The sequence below is a fragment of the Aspergillus karnatakaensis genome, assembly GCF_047715665.1.
Source record: "Aspergillus karnatakaensis strain CBS 102800 unplaced genomic scaffold BJY04scaffold_2, whole genome shotgun sequence".
Lineage (NCBI taxonomy): Eukaryota > Fungi > Ascomycota > Eurotiomycetes > Eurotiales > Aspergillaceae > Aspergillus > Aspergillus karnatakaensis.
The window spans coordinates 761,111-788,332 of record NW_027395714.1 but is presented as its reverse complement, the minus strand read 5'-3'; the positions used below and the strand labels follow the sequence as shown (position 1 = coordinate 788,332).

The window sequence follows — 27,222 nt, the reverse complement described above, 5'->3', positions numbered from 1 at the left end:
TGTCGGCGGGGTCATGGCTGGTATTATTGCCACGGCCGTGGATCGGCGCCATTCTCAACAGATCTGAGGCGATGATTCCCACTGATCTTCCTTTCCCGAGCGCGCGTCCCATGTCTCGTCTGTCGGCAAAGTCCGCGCGGTGTCCATGGAACCGGCTTTGTTTTGGAAAGCTCGAGTCTTTGAAATAGTAGTAGATACTGAAATCTAAACATCAAAGCTGCTGATGTTTATCGCAGGCTGCTTGCAATATGCAGCAGTCGGAAACCAAGATTGGTCTGTACTGTCTCGCCACTGGTCAGCGGTTTGCAAGCGCCTTTCCCAGCGGACGACAGAGTCAGAACTTAGCTCCCAATTTTTTCGTCACGATAATTGCCCAGACAGGCAATTAGCGATTGTGCTATTCCGGTCGATTTCGGTCGATTCCAAGGTTCGAGATCACTGAAGATAATCATGGTCAGTGCCACCACTGCCGACTCAGTGTAGTGGTCACGGGTATCTGTGCGCGAGAAGGCGAAGAGACACACTTAACTCCAACAGGCAGGTTTCGTGGCCGTCCAATCCACTCTCCACCATGGGTACTCCGACGACCGCGCGAGTTTGGGCCAACAGAAGGCCCACGATGGCTCGCCTCGCGTGGCATTAGCATTTTGGAGACCGTCCGACTTGCCTCGAAGCAAAAAAAAAAAGAGGCCAAGCTGGGCCCCCACTCTGCCCACTTGGACTCTTGGAGCGAAGGTTGATAGCGATAACTCCTTCCCAGGATCCCCTAGCGTATCTCCGGCTCACGCACCTCCCGCTTCACCGCTGCTTTGCTCCCCACCGCTCTCCGTCCGCCATGGTCTCATCCTATCGTCGTGCCCTCTTCTTCTCTTTCGCACACCCCCGGATTCTGGGCTTTCTGCTCGTCCGAGTGAGCCTTTTACCTTCCTGAGGCTTTCGTGGTCCTATTCCCATCTCCGTCTTCAACCTCTCTTGTACCACCTCCTCTCTGTCCTGTCGTCCATTCTACCTCTCTTCTCTCTAAATACCATCCCACCTTTGTCTCTTCCCAGTCTCGAGGAGGCAGCCCGACTCTGACGATGTCCAATGTTGACCTGACCGGCGACGGTTTCATCGGCCTTGATTATGACTCGAGAAATTACATTCAGCCTCAGTCCTGGCCAGTGGCGGTGGACCACCACGCCTCTCAGCGGACTGACGCTTCGCGCGATATCTCACCCCTACAAACCAGCGGTCACTCTTTCGATCAGTCGGTAGCCCAGGATGCCAATCTCATGGTTGACTGGCAATTTCAGCACCTTCAACCCCACATCCAGTACGCTCAGGATGAGACAACCACCGCGCCCCAGTTCACCACCGCAAGCTATGGCATGACTATCCACTCGTCGCCCGTCGATCTGATGTCCGGACCTCATGGTCAGATGAGCACAAGCCTTCTGGACGGTCCTTATCTACCCCTCGCTGCGCCCGTCGACATGGTTTCATATCCGTACCAGGATCTCCAAACAGATCTTCTCGGATTTCCATCCCACGGTCTTCCGGACCTGTCATCATATACCGCGCCCCAGAATATGATCGAAAGCAGCTCGCCAACAGACACCTACCTTGAGGTTCGATCCCTCACGAGCTCAAGTAGCGACAATGGGTGGAGCATGATTGAGCCTCGTCACTCGCACGAGTATTCTTTCCCTGATCAGGTGTTTATCAACCCCACACAGACTCTCCATGACAGGAGCATCTCGGAGTCTTCATATTCGACGTCTTATGGCAGCTTTGTGGACGTCTCGAACCCCGTCAACTCGCCTTGCTCGGAGACAAACTTTGAATCTGCTTTCAACAGTCCCGTAACCCGACGGGTATCGTACGATCACACATCTCACGGCTCGCAGTCACCTACGGCAGTGAGCCCTGCCGCCATTGTCCGCCCTATCCAGGTTCCAGCAAAGAAAGACACTTCTCCTACTCGCTCTTCAGCCTCACATAGCTCTTCCTCTCCACCAAGCAGGAAGCCCTCTCGCAAAAGTCCAATTGCAGCGAAGACTGCAGAAACTAAGGTTCGCAAGCAATCACAGACCGGGAGATCCGAAAATACCGAGAAGAAGGTTGGGAAGCGCAAAGGCCCTCTTAGGCCCGATCAACGGAAGCAGGCCAGTGAGATACGGAAGTTGAGAGCCTGTCTCCGCTGCAAATTCCTGAAGAAGACTGTAAGTTCTTAAAATGCCATCTGCGGACTTTGATTCTAATAAACGTTCCCAGTGTGACAAGGGCGAACCTTGTGCGGGCTGCCAACCTTCGCACGCACGGTTATGGCAGGTACCATGCACGCGTATCGACATTAAGGAAATTGGCTACTTCATGAAGGACTGGAAAGCAGACTATGAGCGACATATCAGCCTTGGGTTCTCAGTCGGTAATATCAAGGGCTTCTCGGAGCAGGAGAGGACTCTCTTTGTTACCCATGGCTACGGTCAGGTCCTGCCTATCAATGCTCGCGAAGTGTACGTGCATAACGAACAGTGCTTCAGTATCGATTGGGTGGAAACAATGAACCGCGAACCTAGCCAGCACGAGGTTGAAACCGCTAAACTGTCTGCTGGGATGGAAGGTATCTCGCACGCTATGTTGTCCGACTATCTGGACCGCCATATCGACGGCAATGGTACCTTTGAGAAATTCGTTGATGATTATTTCGAGGGTACTCCATTCCTAACTCAGATGCTGAAGACCGCCTTCCGGTACTACTTCCGCACAAAGATGTCTGTGATTCGCAAGGCCTTGAAGCTTGTTCTTGCCTACAATTTGACTCTCCATGTCACTATGGTTGAGGGTCTGGGTGAGGAGGAAGGATTTTTGGGCAAAATTCAGGACTCAAACTCCAAGTTCAAGGGCAAGACTATGGCACCTGTTATGATCAACTTCCAGATCAAGTGTGCTATGGCCAACATGTGGCGCGAGCTGCAGAAAGATGTGCTAGAAGAGCTGTCGAGTCTGTACTCCAGCGTATACAGTGGCGATAAGTTGAAGAATTGGCCTACAATCTTTATTCTCGCATCTATTCTTCTCGCGGTTTGGGAAGAGATGCAGTTCGATTGCCACTACCGCACTCCGGTGAGTTCCCCCTCCCTTTCACCATCTTGCACTTTTCTAATACTGTTGCGAAGGATGCTGCCGCTGTGGAGAAATTTTGCACCGATATGGAAACTACCCCGGTTGGGGTCATTGTCGGCCTGTTCCAGGCAATCTCTCAAAAGTTACCTTCATTTTCTGACTGGGAAACATCAAAGCATCACCATTTGCTTCAGTCGAATCCTGATGTGTGCAACACTATGACCGAGGTTCGCCAGCATGTTGAGAAATTCGGTAAGGGTCTAGATAATTCCACCTACCCGTGCTTCGCGCTAATATTTCCTACAGAGAGCTACCTCCGTGGACGCTCAGAATCGAAGTTCAACAGAAACGACTTTGACTGCTTGTCTAACAAATTCGTATCCCGCCTTGTGATTCGGGCAAATTAGAACGAATACTTTGAATTTGAAGCATATGTTACGGCTCAGCTCCTACGACATGAAAAGTTCAATGAGATATGCCAGCATTTATGATTATGAGATTCGCCATGAAGCTCTAGCAACTCTTACTTTGTCTACCTGCGTTCGAATGTCTCGGTCACTGCTCCGTCTCCATTTCGTTTTTCTGCTTTCGGGGAACAGTATCTACCTACCCCCTATCTCGCAAGTTCAGCCTGCAGCACGTGTTTGATCATTTATACTACGTTTTCCTTCCTTTCCTTTATCCAGTGACTTACCTTCTCTCGCACAGTACTTACAGCAGCGATGATGAGAATCACGATGTCACGATTTTCTTGTACGGTCACGAAAATGTCCCACAGCACTCATGGTGGCAATCGAGTTGCCGAGTCAGGCTGAGGCTAGTTCTCGCCGCATGATGTTGCATGCTTGCATTTGTGTACTTACCATTTTGCTTTCTGACTTCCTGTGTTAAGTAACTATTGGATCTTGCTCTTACCTATGGGGAAACTCCGAGGAAGAGCCGGGGAAGCCCCCGCTGGGCGTTCTGTTTCTTTTTTAACTCAAGATTACTACTAACTACCTATACTCCTCCTTCGCAAGGATCCAGTCAATGTCAAATGATGATATCCCATTTTTAACTTCAGCCCAGAGTACGTTTCATGTAGTTCGACTAATCGAGTAAAGCACTAACCAAGCTGGAGTCAGATGATATCGAACTCCAATCCTGATTTTTCGGCATTGGGATTTCTCCCTTGCATCGTACTTGCAGAGTTTTGAGGAGTTGATGGTTTCCACTTGATAGCCACGTGTACAGATTTCCGAGCTGCGTCTTTTCCCTGTCTCTCCTGGCAATGAAGATTGACGTACGGTGCACTCCATGACCATCAGGATTCAGACACAGAAACCACCCTTGAATTCCAACTGCGGGATGCGGAAAGCGGGGGAACGCATGCGCCGATCACCTGATCCCCAGAATGGACGCTAGTGCCTCACTTAGGTAGTCTCCAAACTCCAAAGTGTCCACTCCCGCCGATAAGGAGAGGGAACACACGTCATTTTCCTGGTTGTCCTTGCGACGGGGAGCATTTGCCCGGTCAAACGAGAAGATATCGCGCCAAAAGTTGGTGTACTCCTTAATGAAACCTCGTCCAGGTTTATCTGTGCTAGGAAGAACAAAATACTAGAACGGCATAGACAACCGGGCACTCTTATCACTGGTGGCGTCAGTGGCGGTCATTTACGGGTTGCCCAGCTTGAATAATCATCAATACCAACCGTTTTTGATATATTACTGATTGTCGTAAATTCTATGATGTGAGCGTAAAGTCTTGCTTTGTCAAGACTGGGCAGAGCTCTAGAATTCCACATGTACCAGGGCTACGCAGGAGGAGCCTGGCAACTTGCAAGGAGTTCGAACCCCAAAGGCTGGGGCATTGCTTGAGTCATCGGTGGCTGGTATCTTGTCAGCCTAGGCATCAAACAGCGCGCAAATCTGATCATTTCAATAATTTCTCAGAAGACCGCTGCGGTGAAAGGGACGGAAACGGCCTGTTTAAAGCAGCATAGGAGGCCAGACGCCAGTAAATGAGCAGAAGGCAACGGAATATGGTGGTAGGCGCCAGAACCAAAGACAGCAAAGAAACAGCCGGTAGCCTGCCGCTAGGAACTGCTCTATGAGTCTTAATAATGACACGGCCCTGCCAATCCGGCGTCAGCGTGGCTTGACATCACGTTATGGGCGAATCGTTGTCGACTCAGCGACTGACTAAGGTGCTTCGCCTCCCCTCATCTCTCTCCAAGAAGGTACTTAAAGTCCCTCCTCCTTCCTCTCCTCTCGTGACCGCTTCCTTCCATCTTCCCCTCTTCTTTCTCTCTTCTGCATTACAGGAGTCTCTCACTCGCCTCCCTCCTTCCATCAATCTTCACCTTTTATTCTTCTCTCGACATTCTCATCATCTGCAACACAACTGTTGATCCGCCTTTCCTACCGTTAACATGCAGATCTTCGTCAAGACCCGTAAGTCTTCACACTTTTTGCCGCAGTAACACCGTTATCACACCGCTGACACTTCTTTCTCTACAGTTACCGGCAAGACTATCACTCTTGAGGTCGAGTCCAGCGACACCATCGATAACGTTAAGACCAAGATCCAAGATAAAGAGGGCATCCCCCCTGATCAGCAGCGCTTGATTTTTGCGGGCAAGCAGCTCGAGGACGGTCGCACCCTCTCAGATTACAACATTCAGAAGGAATCAACTCTTCACCTTGTGCTTCGTCTGCGTGGTGGCATGCAGATTTGTAAGTTATACAGCATTCGCCACTTGGTGGCTAAACGAGCAAACGCAAACTAACAACTGAGTAGTTGTCAAGACCCTCACTGGCAAGACCATTACCCTTGAGGTGGAGTCCAGCGATACTATTGACAATGTGAAGACCAAGATTCAGGATAAGGAGGGCATCCCTCCTGACCAGCAGCGCCTGATCTTCGCCGGAAAGCAGCTTGAGGATGGCCGCACATTGTCCGACTACAACATCCAGAAGGAATCTACGCTTCACCTGGTTCTCCGCCTTCGCGGTGGTATGCAGATTTTTGTCAAGACCCTCACAGGAAAGACTATCACATTGGAAGTTGAGAGCTCTGACACAATCGATAACGTGAAGACAAAGATTCAGGACAAGGAGGGTATCCCACCTGACCAGCAGCGTCTCATTTTCGCTGGTAAGCAGCTGGAGGATGGGCGTACACTATCTGATTACAACATTCAGAAGGAAAGCACACTCCACCTGGTCCTTCGCCTCCGTGGTGGCAACTAATGGCTTTCCTTTGATTTATATTACGGCTCATCTACGGGTAGCTGACCTGCGCGGCGTTGGATGGGTTCTTTCTTCTTTTGTCGGTTCATCTGGGCATACCTTTATACCTTCTTTGCCACTTTCATGCACCTTGATGGTGTTCAACGATAGTTCTATCTTTTAAGCTGACTTACTGATTGAAACACATACCCTGTTTCTGATATACCTGTGCCTTGTAACTGTGATGGCATCCTTCATGCGATATTCAAGTGGCCACCGTAGCAACTTAAGGTGTAATTGCACATGTGATAAAGCCTCAAGACGCTGTTTTCAGAAATTAGTCCTGACTGCCGAGCTGACTCTTTTGATCGACATTTACAGTAGCTGAATGCCTGCTTGCATGGTGGTTGCATGTATTCGAGATGTATTGCCACTGAAACTCACGTGACTGTGGTAGGTGGGCGTGAGAATTCGCGATGCAGCCTCAGCACAGTACTACTGTTACTGCGAATGGAGGTCGGCTGAAACTTATCCTAGCAACATGAGCCATCGACCGGGATGCCCTCTTACTTCTATACACTTGCGGTTGAGCTCTTTTCACACCCCCAGTCCGACCTAAATAGCTACACCAAGAACCGGTCTTTGACTACCTCATTATCTTTTGAAGCTGCATGCGAAGCTCTGCTCCCCTTCCAGAAACCGCCGTCAAGCTCAACAAACAGAAACTTACGCAATCGACTAGCCCACCGAAAGTCTAGATGCGATTTCTCCCCGTCTCCCAGCGAGACTCGAAATCACCCCGCACCGAATGCAAGTCCAGCCTACCGAACCTCATCCCCACCCGCGCCGTTCTGTACAAAACCCATCACAAGCGCCTCCGAGATCGAGAAAGATCAGCGGTTGGATAAGATCTCGATTGAGTGCATCGATATGATCCCTTCAGCTCGGGAGGACCCGGTCACCACGGGTATCGGGACCGACATTCTGGGCGGCCTCCGCACCAAGGGCCAATACACCCCGCTCGATCAAAAAACAGCAGAAAGCGTCTGGGGAATCGTTCACCTTTACCGAGATTTGCAGGAGACCCCGTACCTTGTCGCGGATGAGTACCCTGCTGAGCTGAAGGGTTCATCTGCGGCAGCGGCGAGGCGATCCTATGTCGCTGAGCATGACTTTGGAGGAGCGGCTGGTAGCACCAGTAAACTGCGTGCACAGGATGCTGGATCGTCTACACAGCCAGATCAAGACTGCACGACACTGTGTGTGCTTGCGGTGCCTTCTTATATGTCTGCTTCAGACCTTTTGGGATTTGTGGGCGAGGCAACGATGGACGATGTGAGCCACTTTCGGATGATACGCACTGCGAGGGCAAATAGATATATGGTTTTGATGAAGTTTAGGAGTGGAAAGAAGGCGAGGCAGTGGCAAAGAGAGTGGAATGGGAAGGTTTTTAATAGCATGGAGGTACGTCTCTGGCTGGTTTGTTTTGGACCATGTTTGATGTTAGTATTGACTTGTTCTAGCCCGAGACATGCCATGTAGTCTTTGTGAAGACCGTTGAGATTCAGAGTGTCGACCCAGATGCGCAAGACGGCATACCGCCGACAACACAGCAAGTTGCGCTATCTACGCACTCTTCAACCGCAGCCCCGTCTGCCAGCATAGCTTCGGCAACGCTTTCAACAAAGCCTCTTGCCCCTCGCACACCGTCGCTTATTGAACTCCCCACCTGCCCTGTCTGCCTTGAGCGGATGGATGAAACCACAGGCCTGCTCACCATCATATGCCAGCACGTTTTCCATTGCACATGTCTTCAGAAATGGAAGGGCAGCGGCTGTCCCGTCTGTCGGTATACACAAGACGACTTTCGTAAGCCAAGCCAAGGCTTGCTCTTCGACAGCGAAAACGCCGAATGCAGCGTATGTCACTCAGACATCAATCTCTGGGTATGTCTCATTTGCGGCAGCGTCGGGTGCGGACGGTACGATAGCGCCCATGCATTCGCACACTATACCCAGACCTCGCACGCCTTCGCCATGGACATCTCTACTCAGCGCGTTTGGGACTACGTCGGAGATGCATACGTGCATCGCATCATACAGAGCAAAACAGACGGTAAACTCGTCGAGCTCCCCGCAGCAGATAATAGCGCCCTTGACCCGCCCGACTGGACCGACGCAGTGCCCCGCGAGAAGCTCGAAAATATGAGTGTTGAATATACTCACCTCCTCACTAGCCAACTCGAAAGCCAGCGCGCTTACTTTGAGGGTATTCTTGAACGGGCAGTCGACAAAGCATCTCAAGCCAGCGCCGCGGCCGCTTCAGCACAAGAAGCTGCAGACACAGCAACAGATACCTTCCGCAGTCTTCAACACCAACACAAGAAGCTCTGCAATGAGACAATACCGAACCTTGAGCGCGATAAAACACGAGCGGAGAAAAGAGCGGAGAAGTTCGAGACTATGGCCCGGAAGCTGGAGCACGAGTGGCGCGAGGAAAAGACTATGAATGAGAGTCTCATGGAGCGGATCGAGCATCTAAGAACGGAAGTTGAGGGCCTCAGAGCCAGCAATCTGGATCTCATGGAGCAAAATCGCGATTTGACGTTCTTTATCAGTGGGTCGGAGAAGTTGAAGAATCAGGGCGATGAGGTTGTGCAGGGAACTGTCAGTGTGCCGGATCCGCCGAGCGCTTCGAAGAAGAAGGGGAAGGGAAGGAAGAGGTAATACACAGGACCTGCAGGTGAGGTCCTTCTAGACATGACCAAGCACTCTGACAATTTGTGGGCTGAAGCTACAGTTGTATTGATCTGAACCTTGGTAGGTTGGTATTTACAACAATCCAGTGGCTTGGACTAAATTTTCTAGCTCCAGTCCATCTACATGATACCGGGGCCATCAATGATCACAGACTGAGATTTCTTACAACCTCAATGCAAATATCCATTAGTTCTTAATTTTGGTATCTTCTACTATACAGTTATCTACTACTTGGTGCACTATATATTACAGTCCAAGGTCTCACGCAAGCCACCGAAAGGGGGGGTAGCTCATGGTGCCTTCCTGATAGCCCAGAAATAATTCCCCCAACTCTCTGATCCAGGCACAAACTTCCACCCTAACCCTGGGAAGTACATCACCCCAGCACACTTCCACCTCATCCCCCTCAATGCCTCGCTTCCGCCCTTGAGGGTATTCAAGTCCTCACATCTCATTAATCCCTCGCTTGCCCAGCCTTCCAGCTCCTCGGGGTTCACAAACTTTCTCCACTCATGTGTCCCCTTGGGCACTACGCCAACCGGCCATGGCGCTTCAGCGATAACTTGGTTTATTAGGAAAGAGGGAAATGTGCGCGCGATTGTAGATCCAATTAACCATCCTCCTGGCTTGAGGAGTCGCAGGCAGTCTGTCAAGAATGAGAGTGGAGAGATGGAAGCGTTCGTGTCGATATGCTCAATGACTTCGAAGAGGGTAATCATGTCGAACCCTTCTGGTCTTCTTATCAGTTCTCCAGCCGCCCCCGTCGTTGTGCCTTCCGTGGTTGAAGTCTGGTTCTCACTACTGGTTTTCTGCGCAATCACATCCTCAAGTGTACAATTCACATATCGGAATCTCCCCTCCCTTAAATGCGCCTCAACCTTCGGGTCCTTTTTTGCATGATCTCTCGCAATCTGAATCAGGGTCGTCGTCGGATCAATTGCCGTTATCGATGCCGCTCGCGTGACGGTCTCAGTCTCCATATCGGTTTTCGACTCTGGAAGTGGAATCGTGCGCGCTAGCGACTCCGCAAAGATACCCCCGCCGCAGCCGACGTCTAGGTAGTGGAGGGGATTTGCGGGGCCACCGGGGCGGAGAGTCTGCTCAGAGGGAGCATCGAAGAGGCAAGAGGCGATGAAATCGTGGCGCAGAGGGTTCATGAGGTGGAGGGCTCGCGAGGAGCCTTGAGGGTCCCACCAGGAGTTGGCGAGAGAGGAGAAGTGGGAGACTTCAGAGGCGGAGACGGAGGATGTTGACTGGGCGCGGCGTGAAATGGGGCGGCAGAGGAGAGAGACTGTGCGGAGGGCTGGTCTTGTTGGTGCCATTGTGAATGTGCTGTGAGCTTAGAGCTCCAGCTCGGGGTTGTGTAGGGTGGTTGACCGTTGCGGAGGGTTGAGTTGTTTTTGTGGAATTGGAGATCCGGAGGGCTATGGGATCATCACGAAGTTGACAACTAGATCCACATTGTTAGTTAGCAATTTCCCAAGCGACCTGAGTAGTCTTAAAGTAGCCTACCTTAGTCAATTGAGTGGTTGTTGAGGCTGGATAGGCCGGATGGTCGGGAATCTTGGATGGAGGAGAAAATGGGATCTTGCGGAACAAACATGCCAAGACCCTGAATAGGCTCAACTCAAGCTTCCAAGAGGTCGCTACTCCCCGGATTTCGTCTTTGGGTCCGGTGGCAGCGAGTGTGCCTTGCACCGTCAGATCACATGCCAGTTTGAAAGACTAGGTAGCTTGAGGGAAGGATCAAGCCATGCAACAAGTACAGTACGAAGATGAAACCACGGCATTGTCTCAGGAGCTTGTTCCTCGGCCAGATCCATGATCAACTCCAGAGGAGTCGTTCCATCAAAGCTCCTGGCTGATTGATCGCAAATGAGCTCGGCACTTAATTTTCCCAGGCCAAAGCCCATATCAGAGATCTTGCGTGTTGTTCCTCGGCTGAGCCAGCGCACGAGACAGTCTCTGCCGAATTTATGGGTGCCGTCAGTGATCGACAAGACCCTAGACGAGCAAATCTCGAACTCCGACTCTGCGTGTTACTTTAGAACGATACCAACCAAAACTTACACCTCTACCTACTGGTCTAGAGTGTATGGTCATGGCGGCTGAGCTCAACACTGAGGACTGTGACTTGAACCCAGCACCTAGACTGTCCGCATGGGACATCTGCGCGACCTTCTTCACGCTGGTGTTATATGCGCCGCTGTCGGTTCTTGCATCAGTATACAGACTCGGCGGACGGTGTCAACGGAACATCTTAAAAGAGCAGATCAGCCATGATCTCGACTTGTGGTACACATCTACTGACGGAGCTAGCGCTAGCATAGATTGCTGATATATTGCAGTTTTGGCAGGCATCTCCCGGTGTCCGTAATTCAACGAGCAAGCTATAAAACCGCGGACATCATTCAGAAGTCTTTAAGATACACCTATGCCCCATTCAAAGTGGCAGAGAAGGTCCACGGACGTGGCTTTGCTGGTTACTGGATCTACCGTGATGTGTCAATTGCATCTCGCCCACGAGATGCAGACGTCGTCCTTTTCCACCTCCACGGCGGAGGCTATGTCATGGGCCACCCACTTGACAATGCCCCTGAACTTCTTCTAATTGCCGAATATTTGACGCTGCATAACTATACCGTCGCTGTCTTGTCTCTTGACTACACACTTGCGCCCCTGGCATCACTACCGGTACAGCTAGGTCAGGTCCTAGCCGCATATACATGGCTCCTAAGCGAACTCAATGTCAACCCTTCCAAGCTGTATCTCATCGGTGAATCGGCCGGGGGCCATCTAATTCTCTCCCTCCTCACAGCTCTGCACCAGCGATCCTTATCGGAGAAATTCCCCACCCTCCCCAGACCTGCCGCAGCCTACCTAATCAGCCCCTGGGTAAACCTAGACCCATGCGGGCCTAACGCCCGTGCAGTACACGAATCCCTCGACCCACGCAGCACCGCTTTCAAACATGTCCTAGAACGATTCTCGACCCTCATCCTGCACGGCACACCGCCCGACCACCTCAAGCTATACAAGGACTTTGCCGCGGTGGTGCCAGAACGCGGCTCGTGGAGGGACATCCTACCCGTGCAGACGTGGGTTTCGGCAGGAACCGCGGAGCCATTATTCCTCTTCGATATTGAAGAGTTCGTGGAGACCGCAAGGGGCCAGGGGGCCGAGTTGAGGTTTGAGCTTGCCGAGGGGAGAGTGCATGTCTGGCAGTCCGTTGAGGCTCGGGAGCAGGAGAAGAGGTTCTTAGCTCTGAAATTAGGGGAGAATGACTTGGAGTTGATGGCTGGGTATCGGCATGTTGCGGAGTTGATAGGTGTATCTTTAGGGGAGTGAGATCATGATAGTGATTGGTATGATTACTCCTCCTTCTTCAAACACAACGGCCTCTTTACGGCATATTATACAGGGCGTACGGGGTTGCATATTTCACGACAAGACGCTAGGAGGCTTACGGTGCATCAACTCTAGGCGTGGTAGTACGGAGCACAATTGCACAAAGAATGTCCAATAATGATCATATCCCCTAGTACCTACCCAATTTGACCCCTATACATAGTATGGCGTCTAAATAGCCCATAACCCCATACGCAGATCCCGTCTTACCGACCTTCTAGAAGCATGCTCCTTTTGGCTTCCGCCTCATCTGTCCTACCTTGCTAGCCCAACTTTCCACGACACCCAGGAGGCTGAAGGGTATCACAGACACTAGTGAGACGCGTAGGATAAGCGGTCTAGAGACTAGTAGTGGTGCAGAACTACGGAAAGGACTATGCGATTACCATCGTTGAACCGAGCGGTGATCCACCGATCATTGTAGGTGATCTCATGACAGGGGATCGACGATGACCTAAGTCCATGGGTAAGATGAATTATATTTCATGACTCGTGACATGTTTAGGTTGGATAGAGGTGTTCAAAGATATGTCTGTGGGGCAGTTTCTCAATGCCTTGTTAAGCTTGCTGCGGATCGTGGAATTGGATAGGTGTGACAAGAGATGCAGATCGATTGTGAGTTGCGTGGACTTACTCTGTACTGTGATACACATCTGGCATGGTACTCTCCATGGATGGAGGACCTTGTGATGAGGCGAGTGATGCATTGCATCAGCTAATCCACCATCTTGTCGTTTCGGGTGAGCTAGAGTAAGCTCTAGCATATAGACTATGGTAGTCAGTTTGCGCAAGGATAGACGAGTTGGACCCCAGTAAGTACTAAGCAGGGTACAACAATCGGACAAAGGTGGTGACGAGATCACCAGCCCCCTGACAAGGTACGGCTTGTGAAAACAGGCCACTGAGGAAAAGTAAACAAACCGAGAGAAGGATATGTACAGGGCTGCGGCACGGTGCTATACCAGATCGGGAGGGCTTCGAGAAGTTCCATGGAACAAACCCGTTCACCTCAAACTGGGGAGCCCTGGTGTGTCATTCATATCCACAGAGTGGGCACTGTCGGTGCCGCAATGCGTCCTGCGTAGTCATTTGTTCTGATTCAAGTTCCTAGGCAGCAGAGGTTCTTGCAATTCCATGCCGCATCATCAGTGCATCAGCTACGATCGAGACCCCTGAATTTCTTTTTCCAATTTCACCATCTCAAAGATGGAGTGGGGCCGAACTATCCTGGAAGGTTGGGAGTTATTATTAATGATCTGAAGAGAGCTAGTAGCAGTAGTACGGAGTACCTAGACCTAGAACTTCCGGCCCCCGGCTCACGGCTGGTTTGCTTGTGCCCAAAGCGTGGGGCAGATCCTTGAACCTCTCTGCATTGAAATGGGATTAGCCGAGAACAACTTTCCTGATCTTGATCGCTACATTGCATGACTTTCCGGATGGGAGGAACAAGAAAGGTAGAAGAGGGTAAAGGCGTTGAATTGCCGCAGTTGCAGCCAGAAATCCCTGGACAGACAACATCCCACGGACTCGTGCTTGGTGTTGTAACACGGTAACACCAGCGTGGCCAATCTTGTTGGACAGATAGGCTCCTCTAGTCTCGCCCAATTGCCGCCCTAACGGCTGGGGCCGGAGTGGCTCAGGCTTTCCACGAGTTGACCTGAATTTTTTTTTTCTAGAAGCTCCCTGGAAGGAAGTGGATTGACTTGGCGTGCCGTACGAGTCCGTTTAGTGACCTTAGCGTGGATGGCATTTCCCACGTCACGGAACCGGAAATAGCAGGCTGGATCGCGCCCCTAGCTCAATTCCTTTTGCTTTCGAAGCGAATTACCGTCGCAGAATCACAGACCACAGCCTCCCTCTTGGTCGCCGTCCGGCGAGCAAGTCCACACCTAGCAGGAATAGTAGACGGACTAAAGCCTGGGTGAGGCAGGGATGAGGCCCCTGTCTGAACAAGTAACCTCCGTAGCGTCCGTATTGTGCAGAAAAACCCACTTTTGTTCGTACCCCCTGAAGGTCTGACGTAGGTCGCAGCAATGATAGGCTTCCCCATGTGGTCCAACGTGCCACGCGGTGCCCAGGTCGAAACTTTCTAGAAGGATTTAGCTTTGCGCCGTTGTTCTGTGCGAATCTCACCACCAAAAGGGGAACTCCTCCTTTATCAACAGTCTTGTTTTTTTTTTTGGTACCGTGTGTCCTCCGTAGTGCTGTCCAGAATATGCCTCATCCAAAACGGTGCCCTCCCGATGGTGTGTCCGGTCGATCGGTTGCCGTCAAGACAAGTGGGAATAATACTGAGGTGTGTGTGCTTGCAGCCTTGCAGAGCAGCAGAACCCAAGGATCACGGTGAGGCCGTCTGTCTGCATAACAGCGAGGGCGAGGGCGAGGGCGAGGTCGAATTGCTTTTTCTGGAGAAGCACCGACATGGCCCTTCAGGCTAATCGCATGGAGCAATAGCGATCGCAAGAGGTGATCGGATGGTTGGGGATTCCAGTCTGATTGGGCTCGAGACGATCGCCTTGTCGCACGATGGAGGAGTTAATGCACTGCATGCCACTCATTGTAAATTGAGAAATGAGATTAAGAAGAGGCTTGCCTTAAGTTGCAGTTGCTTCACAGGGTCATGCGTTCATTGTCCGGATTCCGGATTGAAGCGTCGATTGCATCAGATCCATGTGGGAGGTGCTCCTGAATCTGAAGATGAGGTTATTCAGGGTCTGCAAAGCCCCATCAGACTGGTACAAACGCTGGCGATGGGGGGGATGCGTTTCATGAACGAGTGGCCCATTCGATCGTCATGTATCCACAATGTAGGAAAGGATGAAGAAAGCTGAGCAGAAGATCTGAAATGGTGGTGGTGGTGGTGGTGGTGGTGGTGGTTACTGATGAACAGCCTGAAACCTGCGTCAATTTCCGCTATCTTTACTATTAATATTTCAGGTGTATCTATATCTTCTCTGTCTTTTTTTTTTTTTCCTTTTCCTTTACTTCAAGTAAATACATTCACTTTGGTAAGTAAGCTGGTCTTCGGCAGCCGGCCTCTTCGCTCATTTGTTGTACGTACTTTGAAGTGTGGTTATTTACTTTCTTTTCCCAGCGCGAACACCTCCTCTCTCTCCTCTTCTCCCACACCCCCCGGAGGTGCCAGACTCTCCACCAATCTCGCTTTTGTGCAGCTTCAACCCTATCCTTTCCGTAAGTATTATACTACCCGTTTCCTTTATTCTGGCCCTGTTCCCTTCAAGCCATCAACCCCGGTTCGATGACGCAGCCGCTACTCGATCCATCCCAGCTCGCCGGTCCTTCCCCTTCACATCTCGGCTTCGCTTGCAAGATGGTCCCTCTCCTCATCTGATGGTCTGAGTTGGCGCCGTTCTTCTCTGGGGGGACAAAGCGCGATTTCTGCCGCCTTGTTCACACCTCCGCATATCGATTTCAAAGTCACACCACCCTCTCCGCGCTGGGGGGAGGGGAGCGGAAGTGTAGGTGAAGACTTTTGCTGGAGCATTCTGCTAACACCTTCATCGCGCCTATACAGCTAGAACACCATATTATCTTTCGAACCACTTGCACGATCTCTCCTTCCAAAGACCGGGTGCCAGCTCGTCAACCTCCAGACCTTCTCACTGGGAACCTGCCGGGAAGTCCAATCGCGTCCGCATTACCTGCTATACTCTGTTGAGATTGGTATCGAGAGTCGCAACAGTTCGCCCATCGTCGCGCTGTCCTCACTCAGGGCCTTCTTCATACCGCTTGTGTCCAACAGTTACTACAGGCATCCCTGACAAAGGCGCCGGACTCTGGGACCGTGGCTGAGCTTGTTGGGCTGTGAACGGCTGAGATTGACGTGTCCGCACCGAATCTCACTCACCATCGGACACTCGCTTGCGACTCGAAAATATCGATCGAAGCCCCAGGTCTTAAGCGCGGGATCGACGTGAACCACCTCAGCTCAAACTCTGCCCCCGTCGCTCCTTCTCTATCTGGTCCCACGTCGAGTTACGTCCGCGATTCAGTTGAAGACTACCTAGTATTCTCACCTAGTTGAGACTGCGCGAGCCAAATGTGAGTCTATACCTCGAGCTTTTCCGTATGCGCTTCCATTTGACCATTCGCGCTGTTGCGCCAAACTCAATATTTAGTTCTTTTCCCTTTGTAGCGCCCCTCATCACCGCTAAAACCTGCTGAGTGCCGAAACTGCCTGGCTAACAATCTTCCCAAGTCAACTCTCTACGATCAACCGAATCTCGAGGCCCTGGCCCCCATCATTCTGCGCCGGTAATTTACAGAGTACGTTTTTCGCGTTTGGAGAAAGAACGCCATCGTGTCTTGAACGACTCCGCGTCGCACGGGCTACCCTGGAATACCTTTCTGATTTGTCCTGACCACCGTTCCTCAGCAACTGGCTGGGTCGGGTCATGGACATCACCAATATTTTAAATCGAAAAGGTTCTGTGGCCATGGTTGCGCCAGATGCTCATATCGATCAGCAACACTTCATGCAAGCCCCGAATCTCGAAAACCACTCTCCCCCCGGAATGAAATCGGACCCTAGCATGTCCGAAACGGTTGATCAGCCGGTCCTCTCATATCCTCCTCATGCTTCACTGAACCAAATGCCGAATCTCAATCAAGACATGCGATATGCCACCCAGCAACCTAATCCTCAGCTGCCTATGCTACAGGGTCCTTATCCCCCTACTGGGTATCCAGCCACGCAAATGCCAAACAGCGTTCCTCAAGGGCGACCGGATCCTCCTCCTAAAACTTTCCATTGTGGAACTTGTGGCAAGGGATTTGCGCGGCGGAGTGATTTGGCTAGGCATGGTGAGACAACTCTTTGGTGGTATCCAATAAACTACCAACATCTGACTTGTTTTAGAACGAATTCATTCCGGTATTCGCCCTCACGCATGCGATTGGCCTGGCTGCGGTAAGCAGTTTATTCAGCGGTCGGCATTGACTGTTCATTCTCGAGTGCACACAGGAGAGAAACCGCACATGTGCGAAAGATGTGGCAAGGTATGACAAACTGCTCTTCTCAAGATCATCATTGATGCTGACGGGGATATAGCCTTTCAGCGATTCTTCCTCATTAGCCAGACATCGAAGGATTCACTCCGGCAAACGACCCTACAAATGCCCCTATGCGAATTGCCAGAAGACTTTCACTCGTCGCACAACACTCACCCGCCACCAGAATCACCACACCGGGACCATTGAAGAGGCTGCTGCTGAAACCGAGGCCAACCTTCGGCAGAATAAGGAGAGGGGAAGAATGCCAGGGGATGGAATGTTCTCGGAACACGGCTCGGTTCATTCAACGCCTTCCCCCGCGCATCATCCTATCTCACCAGCTGGCGATCTTCCTCCTCTGAATATCCCTCGTTCCGCAGGCGAGTACTACTTGCAAAATGGTTCAATACCTCCACACGTTCGCGGGGATTTCTCTCAGGCGAGCCCTCGTGCCTCACCCACCGCCACTTCCCCATCGCTATCAAGCTTCAGCAGCGCGCCGCTTCCTCGCCCCTCTATGACCTCTCATCCGTCAGGCTATGCTCCTCCACAGCCACTTGAGCCACCTGCCAACAAAGATCACCGACCGAGCAGTGTCGGTGGCAGCCCTCATATGTCCAGCTTGGGCTGGGCGTCACCCTCTCACTCTAACATACCATCACCTGGCTCTGCGCCTGACTTTGGGTACCCCGAGCCAAGCGGGCCGCCATATCCCGGGTCTGTGCCTCCTCATATGTACTTTCCGAATTCGACCATTCGACGGCCTGCCAGCACAGAACCTGAGAATTATGAACTAAGACCAAAGCTTGGTGATAATTCATGGTCTACCCCGGTTTAACACTGTCTTTCCCGAAAGGAATTAACGTATGGCGAAAGTAAGCCTTTGCGATACAACTGCGCCTCCCTCAAATCACCGTTGATCCAAGATCTTTCTTCAATATTGGACATCACTCTTTTCTTTTGTTGTGCTTGTTGCGCTCTTTGTTTGCCTGCATTTTCTGCCCCCTGTTCTGCATCCACCTCATACACTGTTCTCAGTATACCATTATGTTTTGCATCATCCCAGTGTCGGATATAAAAATTGCTGGAAAATCGGAGTCTGGAACTGGCTAAGCCCAGTCGGCTGGGTTGGGTTGGGTTAATTATCGCCATCATGGGGCGTTGGTTTGATTCTCTCTATTGTTTAAACCTCCTTTGAGGCCCTAATGTGCGATTTACGATCCGAGGAAACGAAGCATCTATAGAGTGGGAAACAGGTGTTTTGTTTTGTTATCTGTTTTCATCATTTCAGTCAGGGCTGGGCATGGACACGGATGGGACTCGGACTGGAACACTGGGGTTCGGAAGGTTTGTTTTGCTTTGCTTATATTATGTGCATTATGCATGTGCTTTTATTTTTGTGTGCTCGAAGCCTTTGTTTTGTGTCTCGCCCATTTGTAAATGATTATTCTATGTACGATAGAGCTAGCAAAGATCTTGATATCTGATTATTTAATGCGATTACAAGCTATGAACAGAATGAATCGAAAATTGTATCCTCTGGTTAAACACCGAATTAGTTTGTTCATATCAGTAGAATAAGTATATTATATATAATATACAGCTCCAGAATGTCCGGGGAAAAGCAAGCACGACCCGAACTCCACAAGTATCACATGGATACGGGCTCTCTAGCAAACCCAAAGTAACACCAGAAAACCCAGGAAAATAAATAATTAGCCTTGCATGTAGAACATAGAGAGAGAAGGCATGCTTATTGCCGCTACGGGTAAGCCCCCAGGCTCGGTACGCTTGAGTTCATAACGTTGGGACAAGAGCATGTGTGTTGTGGGGAGCCCCTTATAGCTCTGCCGAGTAACCCAGCTCCGAAGGCAGTCGCGGGGGAGCCCTTTCCGGCTGAGAGGAGGCCGAAGCGAAGGAACACTTCGGAGGTCGTGACGAGGATGGAAATAATGATTAGGACGATGATGATCCATGTTTGGTCTGTTGTGGTTTTGTTAACTATGCCTTTTGTACTAATTATATGTGGGGAACGACGTACGGGAAGTCTTGCTATCAGCGATAGAATCGGAGAGGATTTCGGCGAGGTCGAGGAAGACACGGCATCTTTCGTTCAGGACTTGAATCCGGGGCTTGATTTCAAGGTATTCCCGGACGGCAATGTAGAGTGGGTAAAGGGTTGGCTCGCTTTCCCAGAAGAAGTTGGGGACATCGAGGACGTTTGATGCTGTAGTACAGGGTCAGTAATTTTTATTAGCTGGACGGAAAACTGGGGAACGAAAACGTACACAGATTGACCTCGACACGACTTTTGAATAGCTTTCCTAAGATCCGGAAGACTTCTTCTCGCTTCAGGCCTAACTTCCCTGTCATGGCCAGACGGCGCGGCACATCTTTTGCCTCTGCCATCTGGCGAGCCATGACTTCTTCGAAGAAACAGAGCTTGGTGCTTTGGGCTATGCCGTGACTGATCGCTAGCTTGATCATGTGGTCACCGCTGCGAAGGGTGATCATGTCGTTGTAGACGCGTGGACGGGCGATCTCGGTCGAGTATTCGAAATGGAATTCTTCTGTCTCAAAGTCTTCTTCCTGGAGTGGTAGTGTTGCCAGGGTCATTGGGTTACCTGTTGCGGATGAGGTCGCGAATGCAAGATCGGCAAGGATATCCTTTTCTTGCTTTGCTGTGAAGTTCCAGAACACCACCACTCCGTAGCTGAAGACGAACATCTCTCCAACGTTGTATGGAAGCCTCGGGGGTGGGGCGGAACTAGGTGATAATGGTTGCGGATGCTCGTCGCTTGTGGAGCCGTTGTGGACGCCCATACTTGAGTGGTGGCCGTTTTGTTCATGAGTATCATGGTGTTCGTCCGAGCGACTGTGGAAGACAGAATGCTCTCCTGGCTCCAGATAATCTTCGTCGTGATCGCGCAGCTCATTTCGCTCAATCTCTTCGTCTAGCAATGACTTTCCGCCAGGCTTCTTCAACACCGGACTACTCCGCACTCTATATCCATCAAGACCAGGTAATAATGGCAAATGGTAGGCCGTATAAAGACAATCATCATAGAGCTTCGTCTTTCCCCCGTGTCTATCCCTGACGAACGCCGAAAGAGAAGACATCTTGTAGGCCTGTGCGGTACAATATGCCGTAACACGAGCCAGTTTCTCCGCACGCCGGGCCTTTGGCAGTCGTTCCGCGTAGCTTTTCGCCTTCTCCGGACCAATGACCCGGCGACGCAATCGCTCTTCCTCAGCTAGCAGTGGTGCCAAATCATTGTCGACGCCAAAATCACCCCCAAGTCTCTTCTTCTGTGCTATAAGCGTGTGCCTCACAGAGTCAGGATCAACGTTCTTCTCCCTTGCAACCCGTTGTACCAATTCCTCATCCACCGTCTCATCATCAAATTCCAATCCTTCTTCTTCTTCCTCTTCGTCATCATCCGGTTGAGCCTCCACCCCTTCCTCCGGTAACAGTACGAGCTTCTCGCTGACCTTGGTTGAACGAGGTGGGAGATGCGGCTGGGCCGCCAAACGTCCCATTGCAGCTGGTGTACTAGAAGTGCTTGCACCGCTACTAGCACCTCTATTTGTACTTCCTGCGCCCGACCCGATTAATCCACCCGCTGCAGATGCGAGTCGCGATCGTGGTCGCAACCGTGCTGCTTCAGCCGGGTTCCGCTGCTGCATTGATGGAATGTCTGATGCATATTGGAGGACATTATCGACTGTGATAAAACGGGTAGCTGGGGAGCGACGGCGACGGGGTTGTGCAGACGATTGCTGTTCTCGAGAATCGGTGACCTGAGGGGAGGTTGAAATTCATGAGCTTAGGAAGAAACAACAAAGAGTGTTTGCAAGGTAGCTATACCAGAACATGAGGGCTTCTCTGAGTCGGGCCGCGGCCTCTGGACGAAGACATGATTGCACCTGGATAGCAATCTCTACAATTTCGCGCAGTTGGTTGTGGTACTGATACTGATACTGATACTGATATGGAAGTTCGGTCTCAGTCTTTCTAGCCCAAAATGAGTGATAGATCGCAGGCCACAGTGTAGGCGTCGTGGGGCGCAATTATCGATCAAAGATGGGTGCAGACGGAAGATAGCTTCACTCAATTCGATGAAAGCATGGCCGTAATCCCTGAGAGTATTCACGGATGCAGCACAGTCACGAAAATGCAAGCACCGACATTGAAATTATGCCATCATTTCCGCCGTTATCGAGAGCTTTGCAGATTCTCACCGCCTTTCGATTGCAGCATCGCAAGGGCGGTACGGACCACAAGCTGGCAATTGACCAGTGACGTAAGCGAGCCACATTGGGCAGGAGTTACGTACCTCGTACAGTAACAATACGGCGTACGGAACAAGGGCCGGCGTCGGGCCAGCCACGTGTGAGTGGGCCGGTCAGTCTACAATGGCCTTTTGATTCAGGCCTGTCCAAGACCCAATTGAAGTGCCCATACTACTCCGTACATAGAGCCCAGCTCGGTCGATCTGGGGTAATTTGCTCCGGTTCGAGTCGATCGGAAAGTCGGTAGAGGCCGTGGCTGATGTTAAGAGGATCGTTTGGGTCGTTATAAGGAACAGGGGTCCATTTCTCACTCTTATCATCATTATTTAATTTCCCCGAGTGCGTTCCTCCGCGTTTGCAACCATTGGATCCCATTCTCGATATTACCGGGGCCGGCGGCGCCCGTTTAAGAGTCAACTTACTCGTCCGGTGGGGACTATAATCTTCAGTAATCCATGACCCCAAATTTCAGCCACGGGAGGGGTACGTCCGAGTCGATTGGAGAACAGGCACCAAATTTCCGCCGAGTGCGAGAAATAATAACGGCAACACAATAAGAGAAGAACCATGTTCTGTCTGCGAACTCTATTTAGTTTTCAAGTCGGGCTCAGACTCCTTGCAGATGGCCCAATGTCCCTTGCTTTTTCACAATTCTCTATAATTTGTGTATCCCAGTCCATGCACGTGTTCTGCTAAGGTATAGTTGACATAAAGCTATGCAAATATGCGAAACGGTTAAAGTCAAAGGTCAAGATGCAACTCCGGTTAATGAAAATCGTCTCTGGACAATTTAAAGGAAATGCAACCCGCTAGAATGCACTGTCAGAAGTATGACGTAGATAAGATAAATAAAATCAAAGTAAGAGTAGAACTGTGCTGTGATCACCAAACCTACTGGATGCCAAGTGGGGGGGGGGAAGTGGTATCATGTACAAGGGCGTGCGATATCATAGTCTTTAGAGGCCGTCTCGAAGCCGTTGGTGTTCATCCCATATCTCTTTCTTCATCCGCTGGATGCGAACGTGCTGTTTTTGGAGTTTCTCCAGGTCCGCTCGTGGAGGGTCCGAATGTGCTGCCATGGCATCGTGTAAGGCACGATACTTGGCATAGAATTGCTTAAACTTCTGTGACTTCTCCTGCAGCTGCTGCCTCATGATTTCGCGACTGAGCGGCGGCGACGCACTGCCCGTACTGCCACTCGAAGTGCTCACGGCCCGGCGCCGTTTGTGGTCCAAATCATTAATAAGACGGCCAGCACTCTGAAGTGTCGGCCGTTCTATATCTGCCTTGCGCTTCAGGGGGTTTGTCTGTTCAAGTGTCCTCGTCACTCCATTCGGCTTGATCGGCTGTTTTGCAGTCGAACGTTCAGCATTGATACGCGGTCTTGATAATTGAGTTATCAGCGGCGATGAGGAGGACGAGCTGGAGGAGTTGTTTTGGCTGGAAGAGCGGCTGCGGCTTTGGAAATCTGATGTTTTGACGGAGGGGGATGATGTGGGGAACGACGCTTTCTGAGGTGACCTCTGGCTGGCGGGAAGTGATGAGGGTGGCCTTTTTCCTGCAGGAGGTTTGTTCTTGGAAATGTCTGGCCTTTGCTGTACAACATCGGACTGGTCAACTTTGGGTGTAGATACTCGGGAAATTTCCTTTGGGGCTTTCAAATCGGAAACTTTGGAAGGCGGCTTGGGCTTCGATTGTATCCGCTGCGGCTGAGACTTTTCAGACGAGGATGCGTCTGGCAGGTCAGTGTCATCTTCATCCGAATCGTGTACATATTCCGCCGATTTGAATTTGCCTTCCAGCTTCGATGGCGGCTTGCGATCCGACTTCTTGGTCACACGACCGGTCAATGTGCTATTCCCTGCAGGCTTTCCCTTTGCTGCTGGGCGCTTGGCGGACGATTCCTTGCTGTCTCGTTTCTTTTGTGTGCTCATATCGGGGATCGTGGGTTCGCTAGGCTTAGATGAACTCATGCCACTTGCCGCAGATTTATCAGTTTCCTGACTTGTTGTGTACCCGTCTTTTCCAGCTTCGTCGGATATTTGTATGCGAGGGGTCAATGCTTTTTTAATTGGTCCTGTGCGCAAGTCCAGCCGCGAGAGGCACTTGCCTTTACCACGCTCCTCTTTAGGAAGTAAGTTCTGCCACAGCTTATCGGAGCGGGAAATTCTCATTCGATCAAACGCTGATATGGCGTTTTCAATCGCCTCCTGCCTCTCTTCCTGAGAGGGATAGGGGAACTTCCACACGTCCAATTCTCTGTAAACTTTGTCTCGAAGGTCGAACTTCTCGGGGTTGATTCGGTTTTCGACACCGTATTTTTGAGCTAGCGCGGTACAGTCTTCGATCGAGGAGCGGGTCTGCCGGGAAAGGAACTTGGTGGAGACAGCGCGAATTGCTAGCAGATGAATAAAAGGGACCTTGAGAGCTTCACGGCGGAGGCGGTCCCTATTTTGCGTCGGAGGTGCCGATGTTGGGGTGAGAGGAGGTAAGGAGATCGGCGATCGAGCAACACCTAAGGATGGGCTCGATGAAGGGTTTGGTTTGCTCTTCAAGAGCCTATCCTTCTCCAATTCCACCTTAGTCGAAGGCATACGAGCAAGCAGCGCGGCCTGCCTGCCGGTGCTGGACCGGCTGTCACCCGCCCGGAGAGCCCTCACTTCTGAGATGTCATTGATGATGTGTGTTTTCTTAGACTCTTTCCCTCTTTCAAATGCACTCAAGCTCTGCTCAAGATTGGCCAAAGCCAGGTCTGTGGACGCGGTTGCCTCCTGGGCTTTCTGAACCTCCAGGGTGTGACTTAGAAGGCCTGTGAAATATAAGGTACCGTCATCGGTGGGGCCGCTTGTATATACTTCGGATCGATGGGACTCAGCGGAGGAGTGGAAGTGTTGTGACCTGTTGGAGCCATAGTATAGAGTCTGGTGTTTTCCGAGACGGATTCGGGCCGGCTGGTCAGCCCGGAGGCTTTCAATCAGCTCATCTAGAGTAGATTGAGCCAGATTCAGACGCATAATCTGAGTAGACTTGGCTGTTGTATCGTCACCAGGGCTGTCTCTTTGCAGAGACAACCCTGTCTCGGGGACTCGTAGGGAAGGCATCAGGGCGGAGGACCGGGAGAATCGATATGGGGATGGGGTCGGTAGGAATATGGGGATGGTCGGCCGGCGAACAAGGATTGAAACAAGTGTGTCTGGTTTCGAGGTCGGGAGTAGGGACGGGTAGCAGCGTGAGGCTGCAGGTCATCGGCCGAGTGTACGGGTGGGCGAGTCAGGACGATACGCCATGAATCAGGCACTGGAGAGATGGAAGGGTGAAAAAAGGGTTCCTAATGGTATGGAAAACGAGGGTAGTGAAGCAGCAAAACCCATGGCAGGAGGGGTTTGGAGCAAGAGTATAGATGGGAGGAGAAGTTGAGGAACGTATGGAGGGAGAATCAGCAGGGAGACCTCAGATGAGCGATGATGCCGAAGAAGCAGGACCAGGACTAGGCGTAAGGCGGAGCGAATGAAGGCGATGGGTGGAGCAGCCAGCGGTATTCTGGTTCTGGTACGTATTTTATTCTCGGGGTGCCTTTTTCAAAAAGCTAATAAGTAATAATGGGCTATAAATTAATACCCGGCTTAACTAAATTAGTAACAATGATAATAATAATAACAAGCGGTTCTGAGGACTAGTACTGTTATTATTAATTATTAATTAATCGTCTTTCTTCACCGTTCTTGCATTCAGCCTTGAGACTTCTTTTCAATGTCTTCAAACCTCTTCAAAGCGAAAATGTTTGCCCATTGGATACCAATTCCTCGTGCCGGCTGCACTCTTTGCATACCCTCTGTAGGCCACCAACAACTTTACGACACCAGGATTCTACAGAAGAAAGCTAGAAGGCGACACGAATAATATTAGGAAGGAGAGATGATAGTACGGCCACTAGTTTTTACGACTACTGCGCGTTTGATGGAGCCAGTCGCGACTTTCAGAGTCACTCTCCGGCAGCACTAGCTGAGTCCCTGGCAACCTTGAAGAAGGTCGACTGTCCGCATGGGAGACCCGCACTTGGATTGATGAAACCCGAAGCATTATGGAGGAGGTTTGTTTGGTTAGAAACCACAATACAAAGATGAAAGGATATCTCGCAGGTGTCTGGTCTACTTTTTTCCTTTGCTTTTTCTTTTTTGTCTTTCGCTTTTCCTTGATCTTTGAATCATAGGGTAGAGAGCGCAATAAGAAGCAAGGTCCGTCAGTCACCTGGTGCTGGTGCTGGTACCGCCGTACCGGCCAGGCCCTGAGCGGCTATATTAGCCTCCCCTTGTGTTCTGTAACAGTTGTAACACCCACACGATGCCCCCACTCGACTGCCCGTGAACTGCTAACCACCCAGAACTATCCTCTCCTTCCCTCTCCTCCATGTACCATGTTGCAGAGTGAGAGAGGCTACCCAAAGCTGGTTGATAGGCAGAGTCAAGATCTTTAATGAGCGAAATCTACCAAGTGACAGGTGAGGGGAATCGCAAAGTCAAATCTGATGTGATGATGAAAGTCCTGCCTGAAGAACTTGGCAAACAGTTTTGTCTACCGGAGTCACCTCCCGAAGATATTCCCAGCAACGGAACCATAATAATGTTAGTATGTACAGTGCTGTTTATGCACGAGACAATCATTCCGTTCATGATGTGCGTGGTGTTTCAGCCAGAACGCCGTGTTCTTTTGTGCTGTCTGTCGCGCAGCCTGAGACTCTGAGTCTCAAGTCTTAACGCTCAAAGCCTCTTCTGCCGATCACTAAACACCACTCTTTAGCCAATTGACCGCAGCCAGTCGAGAAGCTATGACCTACTCAGCCACGACTTGCGAGGGCTAGTTATGGCTCTCATATACTAAGTATAGTCTTACAGAGCAGGCACTGGAAGACCGCTCTGTACTTAATTGCTCCTCCTTGTCAAGGTTGTAAGCGTGGAAACCCAGACACCAGTCCCTCCCAGGTGTCAAAGAAAGCACACACTACCTAGGTAGTTCTGTAGAAATTGACAATGATGTTCCTGTATAACTTTATTGTTTCACCAGGAAGAGGATCAATGTTATCAAGGAAATCCAGACATCTTGACTTGAAGATTCGGTGCCTCAAACCTTGGTAACAAGAAGGACGAACAAACGAGACGTTCTAAAAGTTAAGGGGAAATAAAGGCTGAAATGCAAGTTGAAAGAGATCCAACCCAGATATTCAAAAAATACTATTACTACGGATAACAGACCCAACGATTATCAACGATCGTCCTATCAACAGTAGATCACCCGTCGGGACCAACGTTGATTCCCAGTTATTTCCAAAGTTCCAATCCATTGTTCTGGGACAAGTTGTGGTACGCAGGTACTTGTCAAGTGTGATTAGAGCGAGATCAAAGAACATAATACCCGGATTGAACGCCTTGAA

The 27,222-nt window shown here is 50.8% G+C and overlaps 9 protein-coding genes across 9 annotated transcripts; 6 read left to right on the top strand and 3 right to left on the bottom strand.

Annotated features, from left to right (window-relative positions):
• Positions 1–675: 675 nt before the first annotated feature.
• BJY04DRAFT_46861 (Zn(II)2Cys6 transcription factor domain-containing protein) lies at positions 676–3,807 on the top strand. Its single transcript, XM_073720456.1, has 3 exons — positions 676–2,204; positions 2,257–3,108; positions 3,162–3,807. The coding sequence occupies exons 1-3, from the start codon at positions 1,080–1,082 to the stop codon at positions 3,513–3,515; spliced, it is 2,331 nt and encodes a 776-aa protein (XP_073576915.1). The 5' UTR covers positions 676–1,079; the 3' UTR covers positions 3,516–3,807.
• A 1,715-nt stretch (positions 3,808–5,522) lies between these two features.
• On the top strand, positions 5,523–6,342 carry BJY04DRAFT_204646 (ubiquitin family protein; the record flags this gene model as incomplete). The annotated part of the gene is made up of 3 exons (XM_073713518.1): positions 5,523–5,544; positions 5,611–5,826; positions 5,891–6,342. 3 exons carry the CDS (start codon positions 5,523–5,525, stop codon positions 6,340–6,342), a joined length of 690 nt encoding a protein of 229 aa, XP_073576914.1.
• A 350-nt stretch (positions 6,343–6,692) lies between these two features.
• Positions 6,693–9,280, top strand: BJY04DRAFT_46592 (putative RING and UBP finger domain protein). The gene is made up of 2 exons (XM_073720453.1): positions 6,693–7,785; positions 7,845–9,280. The coding sequence occupies exons 1-2, from the start codon at positions 6,880–6,882 to the stop codon at positions 9,045–9,047; spliced, it is 2,109 nt and encodes a 702-aa protein (XP_073576913.1). The 5' UTR covers positions 6,693–6,879; the 3' UTR covers positions 9,048–9,280.
• Position 9,281: 1 nt separating this feature from the next.
• On the bottom strand, positions 9,282–10,678 carry BJY04DRAFT_46565 (3-demethylubiquinone-9 3-methyltransferase). The gene has a single exon (XM_073720452.1). It carries the CDS (start codon positions 10,400–10,402, stop codon positions 9,371–9,373), a length of 1,032 nt encoding a protein of 343 aa, XP_073576912.1. The 5' UTR covers positions 10,403–10,678; the 3' UTR covers positions 9,282–9,370.
• A 406-nt stretch (positions 10,679–11,084) lies between these two features.
• On the top strand, positions 11,085–12,576 carry BJY04DRAFT_46595 (alpha/beta hydrolase). The gene is made up of 2 exons (XM_073720454.1): positions 11,085–11,375; positions 11,429–12,576. Exons 1-2 carry the CDS (start codon positions 11,176–11,178, stop codon positions 12,426–12,428), a joined length of 1,200 nt encoding a protein of 399 aa, XP_073576911.1. The 5' UTR covers positions 11,085–11,175; the 3' UTR covers positions 12,429–12,576.
• Positions 12,577–14,630: 2,054 nt separating this feature from the next.
• BJY04DRAFT_177265 (uncharacterized protein) lies at positions 14,631–15,365 on the top strand. Its single transcript, XM_073709587.1, has one exon. It carries the CDS (start codon positions 14,963–14,965, stop codon positions 15,317–15,319), a length of 357 nt encoding a protein of 118 aa, XP_073576910.1. The 5' UTR covers positions 14,631–14,962; the 3' UTR covers positions 15,320–15,365.
• A 1,580-nt stretch (positions 15,366–16,945) lies between these two features.
• Positions 16,946–18,339, top strand: BJY04DRAFT_213055 (putative C2H2 finger domain protein; the record flags this gene model as incomplete). Its single annotated transcript, XM_073714765.1, has 3 exons — positions 16,946–17,312; positions 17,368–17,507; positions 17,560–18,339. The coding sequence occupies 3 exons, from the start codon at positions 16,946–16,948 to the stop codon at positions 18,337–18,339; spliced, it is 1,287 nt and encodes a 428-aa protein (XP_073576909.1).
• Positions 18,340–19,036: 697 nt separating this feature from the next.
• Positions 19,037–21,677, bottom strand: BJY04DRAFT_177260 (RMD1 family protein). The gene is made up of 4 exons (XM_073709586.1): positions 21,370–21,677; positions 19,790–21,302; positions 19,543–19,728; positions 19,037–19,484 (listed from the first exon to the last, which is right to left on the bottom strand). The coding sequence occupies exons 1-4, from the start codon at positions 21,418–21,420 to the stop codon at positions 19,264–19,266; spliced, it is 1,971 nt and encodes a 656-aa protein (XP_073576908.1). The 5' UTR covers positions 21,421–21,677; the 3' UTR covers positions 19,037–19,263.
• A 719-nt stretch (positions 21,678–22,396) lies between these two features.
• Positions 22,397–25,362, bottom strand: BJY04DRAFT_177257 (uncharacterized protein). Its single transcript, XM_073709585.1, has one exon. It carries the CDS (start codon positions 24,893–24,895, stop codon positions 22,751–22,753), a length of 2,145 nt encoding a protein of 714 aa, XP_073576907.1. The 5' UTR covers positions 24,896–25,362; the 3' UTR covers positions 22,397–22,750.
• Between the last annotated feature and the right edge of the window lie 1,860 nt (positions 25,363–27,222).

Bases quoted from the DNA above. Each gene is read 5' to 3' on its own strand.
- BJY04DRAFT_46565 (XM_073720452.1), bottom strand. From the start codon at position 10,402: ATGGCACCAACAAGACCAGCCCTCCGCACAGTCTCTCTCCTCTGCCGC.
- BJY04DRAFT_46595 (XM_073720454.1), top strand. From the start codon at position 11,176: ATGGTCATGGCGGCTGAGCTCAACACTGAGGACTGTGACTTGAACCCA. The intron at 11,376-11,428 runs GTACACATCTAC...GATATATTGCAG, and splicing joins AGCCATGATCTCGACTTGTG to TTTTGGCAGGCATCTCCCGG.
- BJY04DRAFT_177257 (XM_073709585.1), bottom strand. From the start codon at position 24,895: ATGCCTTCCCTACGAGTCCCCGAGACAGGGTTGTCTCTGCAAAGAGAC.
- BJY04DRAFT_46861 (XM_073720456.1), top strand. From the start codon at position 1,080: ATGTCCAATGTTGACCTGACCGGCGACGGTTTCATCGGCCTTGATTAT. The intron at 2,205-2,256 runs GTAAGTTCTTAA...AAACGTTCCCAG, and splicing joins GCAAATTCCTGAAGAAGACT to TGTGACAAGGGCGAACCTTG. The intron at 3,109-3,161 runs GTGAGTTCCCCC...ACTGTTGCGAAG, and splicing joins ATTGCCACTACCGCACTCCG to GATGCTGCCGCTGTGGAGAA.
- BJY04DRAFT_177260 (XM_073709586.1), bottom strand. From the start codon at position 21,420: ATGTCTTCGTCCAGAGGCCGCGGCCCGACTCAGAGAAGCCCTCATGTT. The intron at 19,729-19,789 runs GTACGTTTTCGT...CCTGTACTACAG, and splicing joins TCGTGTCGAGGTCAATCTGT to CATCAAACGTCCTCGATGTC. The intron at 19,485-19,542 runs GTACGTCGTTCC...AAACCACAACAG, and splicing joins CGCTGATAGCAAGACTTCCC to ACCAAACATGGATCATCATC.
- BJY04DRAFT_46592 (XM_073720453.1), top strand. From the start codon at position 6,880: ATGCCCTCTTACTTCTATACACTTGCGGTTGAGCTCTTTTCACACCCC. The intron at 7,786-7,844 runs GTACGTCTCTGG...GACTTGTTCTAG, and splicing joins AGGTTTTTAATAGCATGGAG to CCCGAGACATGCCATGTAGT.
- BJY04DRAFT_177265 (XM_073709587.1), top strand. From the start codon at position 14,963: ATGGTTGGGGATTCCAGTCTGATTGGGCTCGAGACGATCGCCTTGTCG.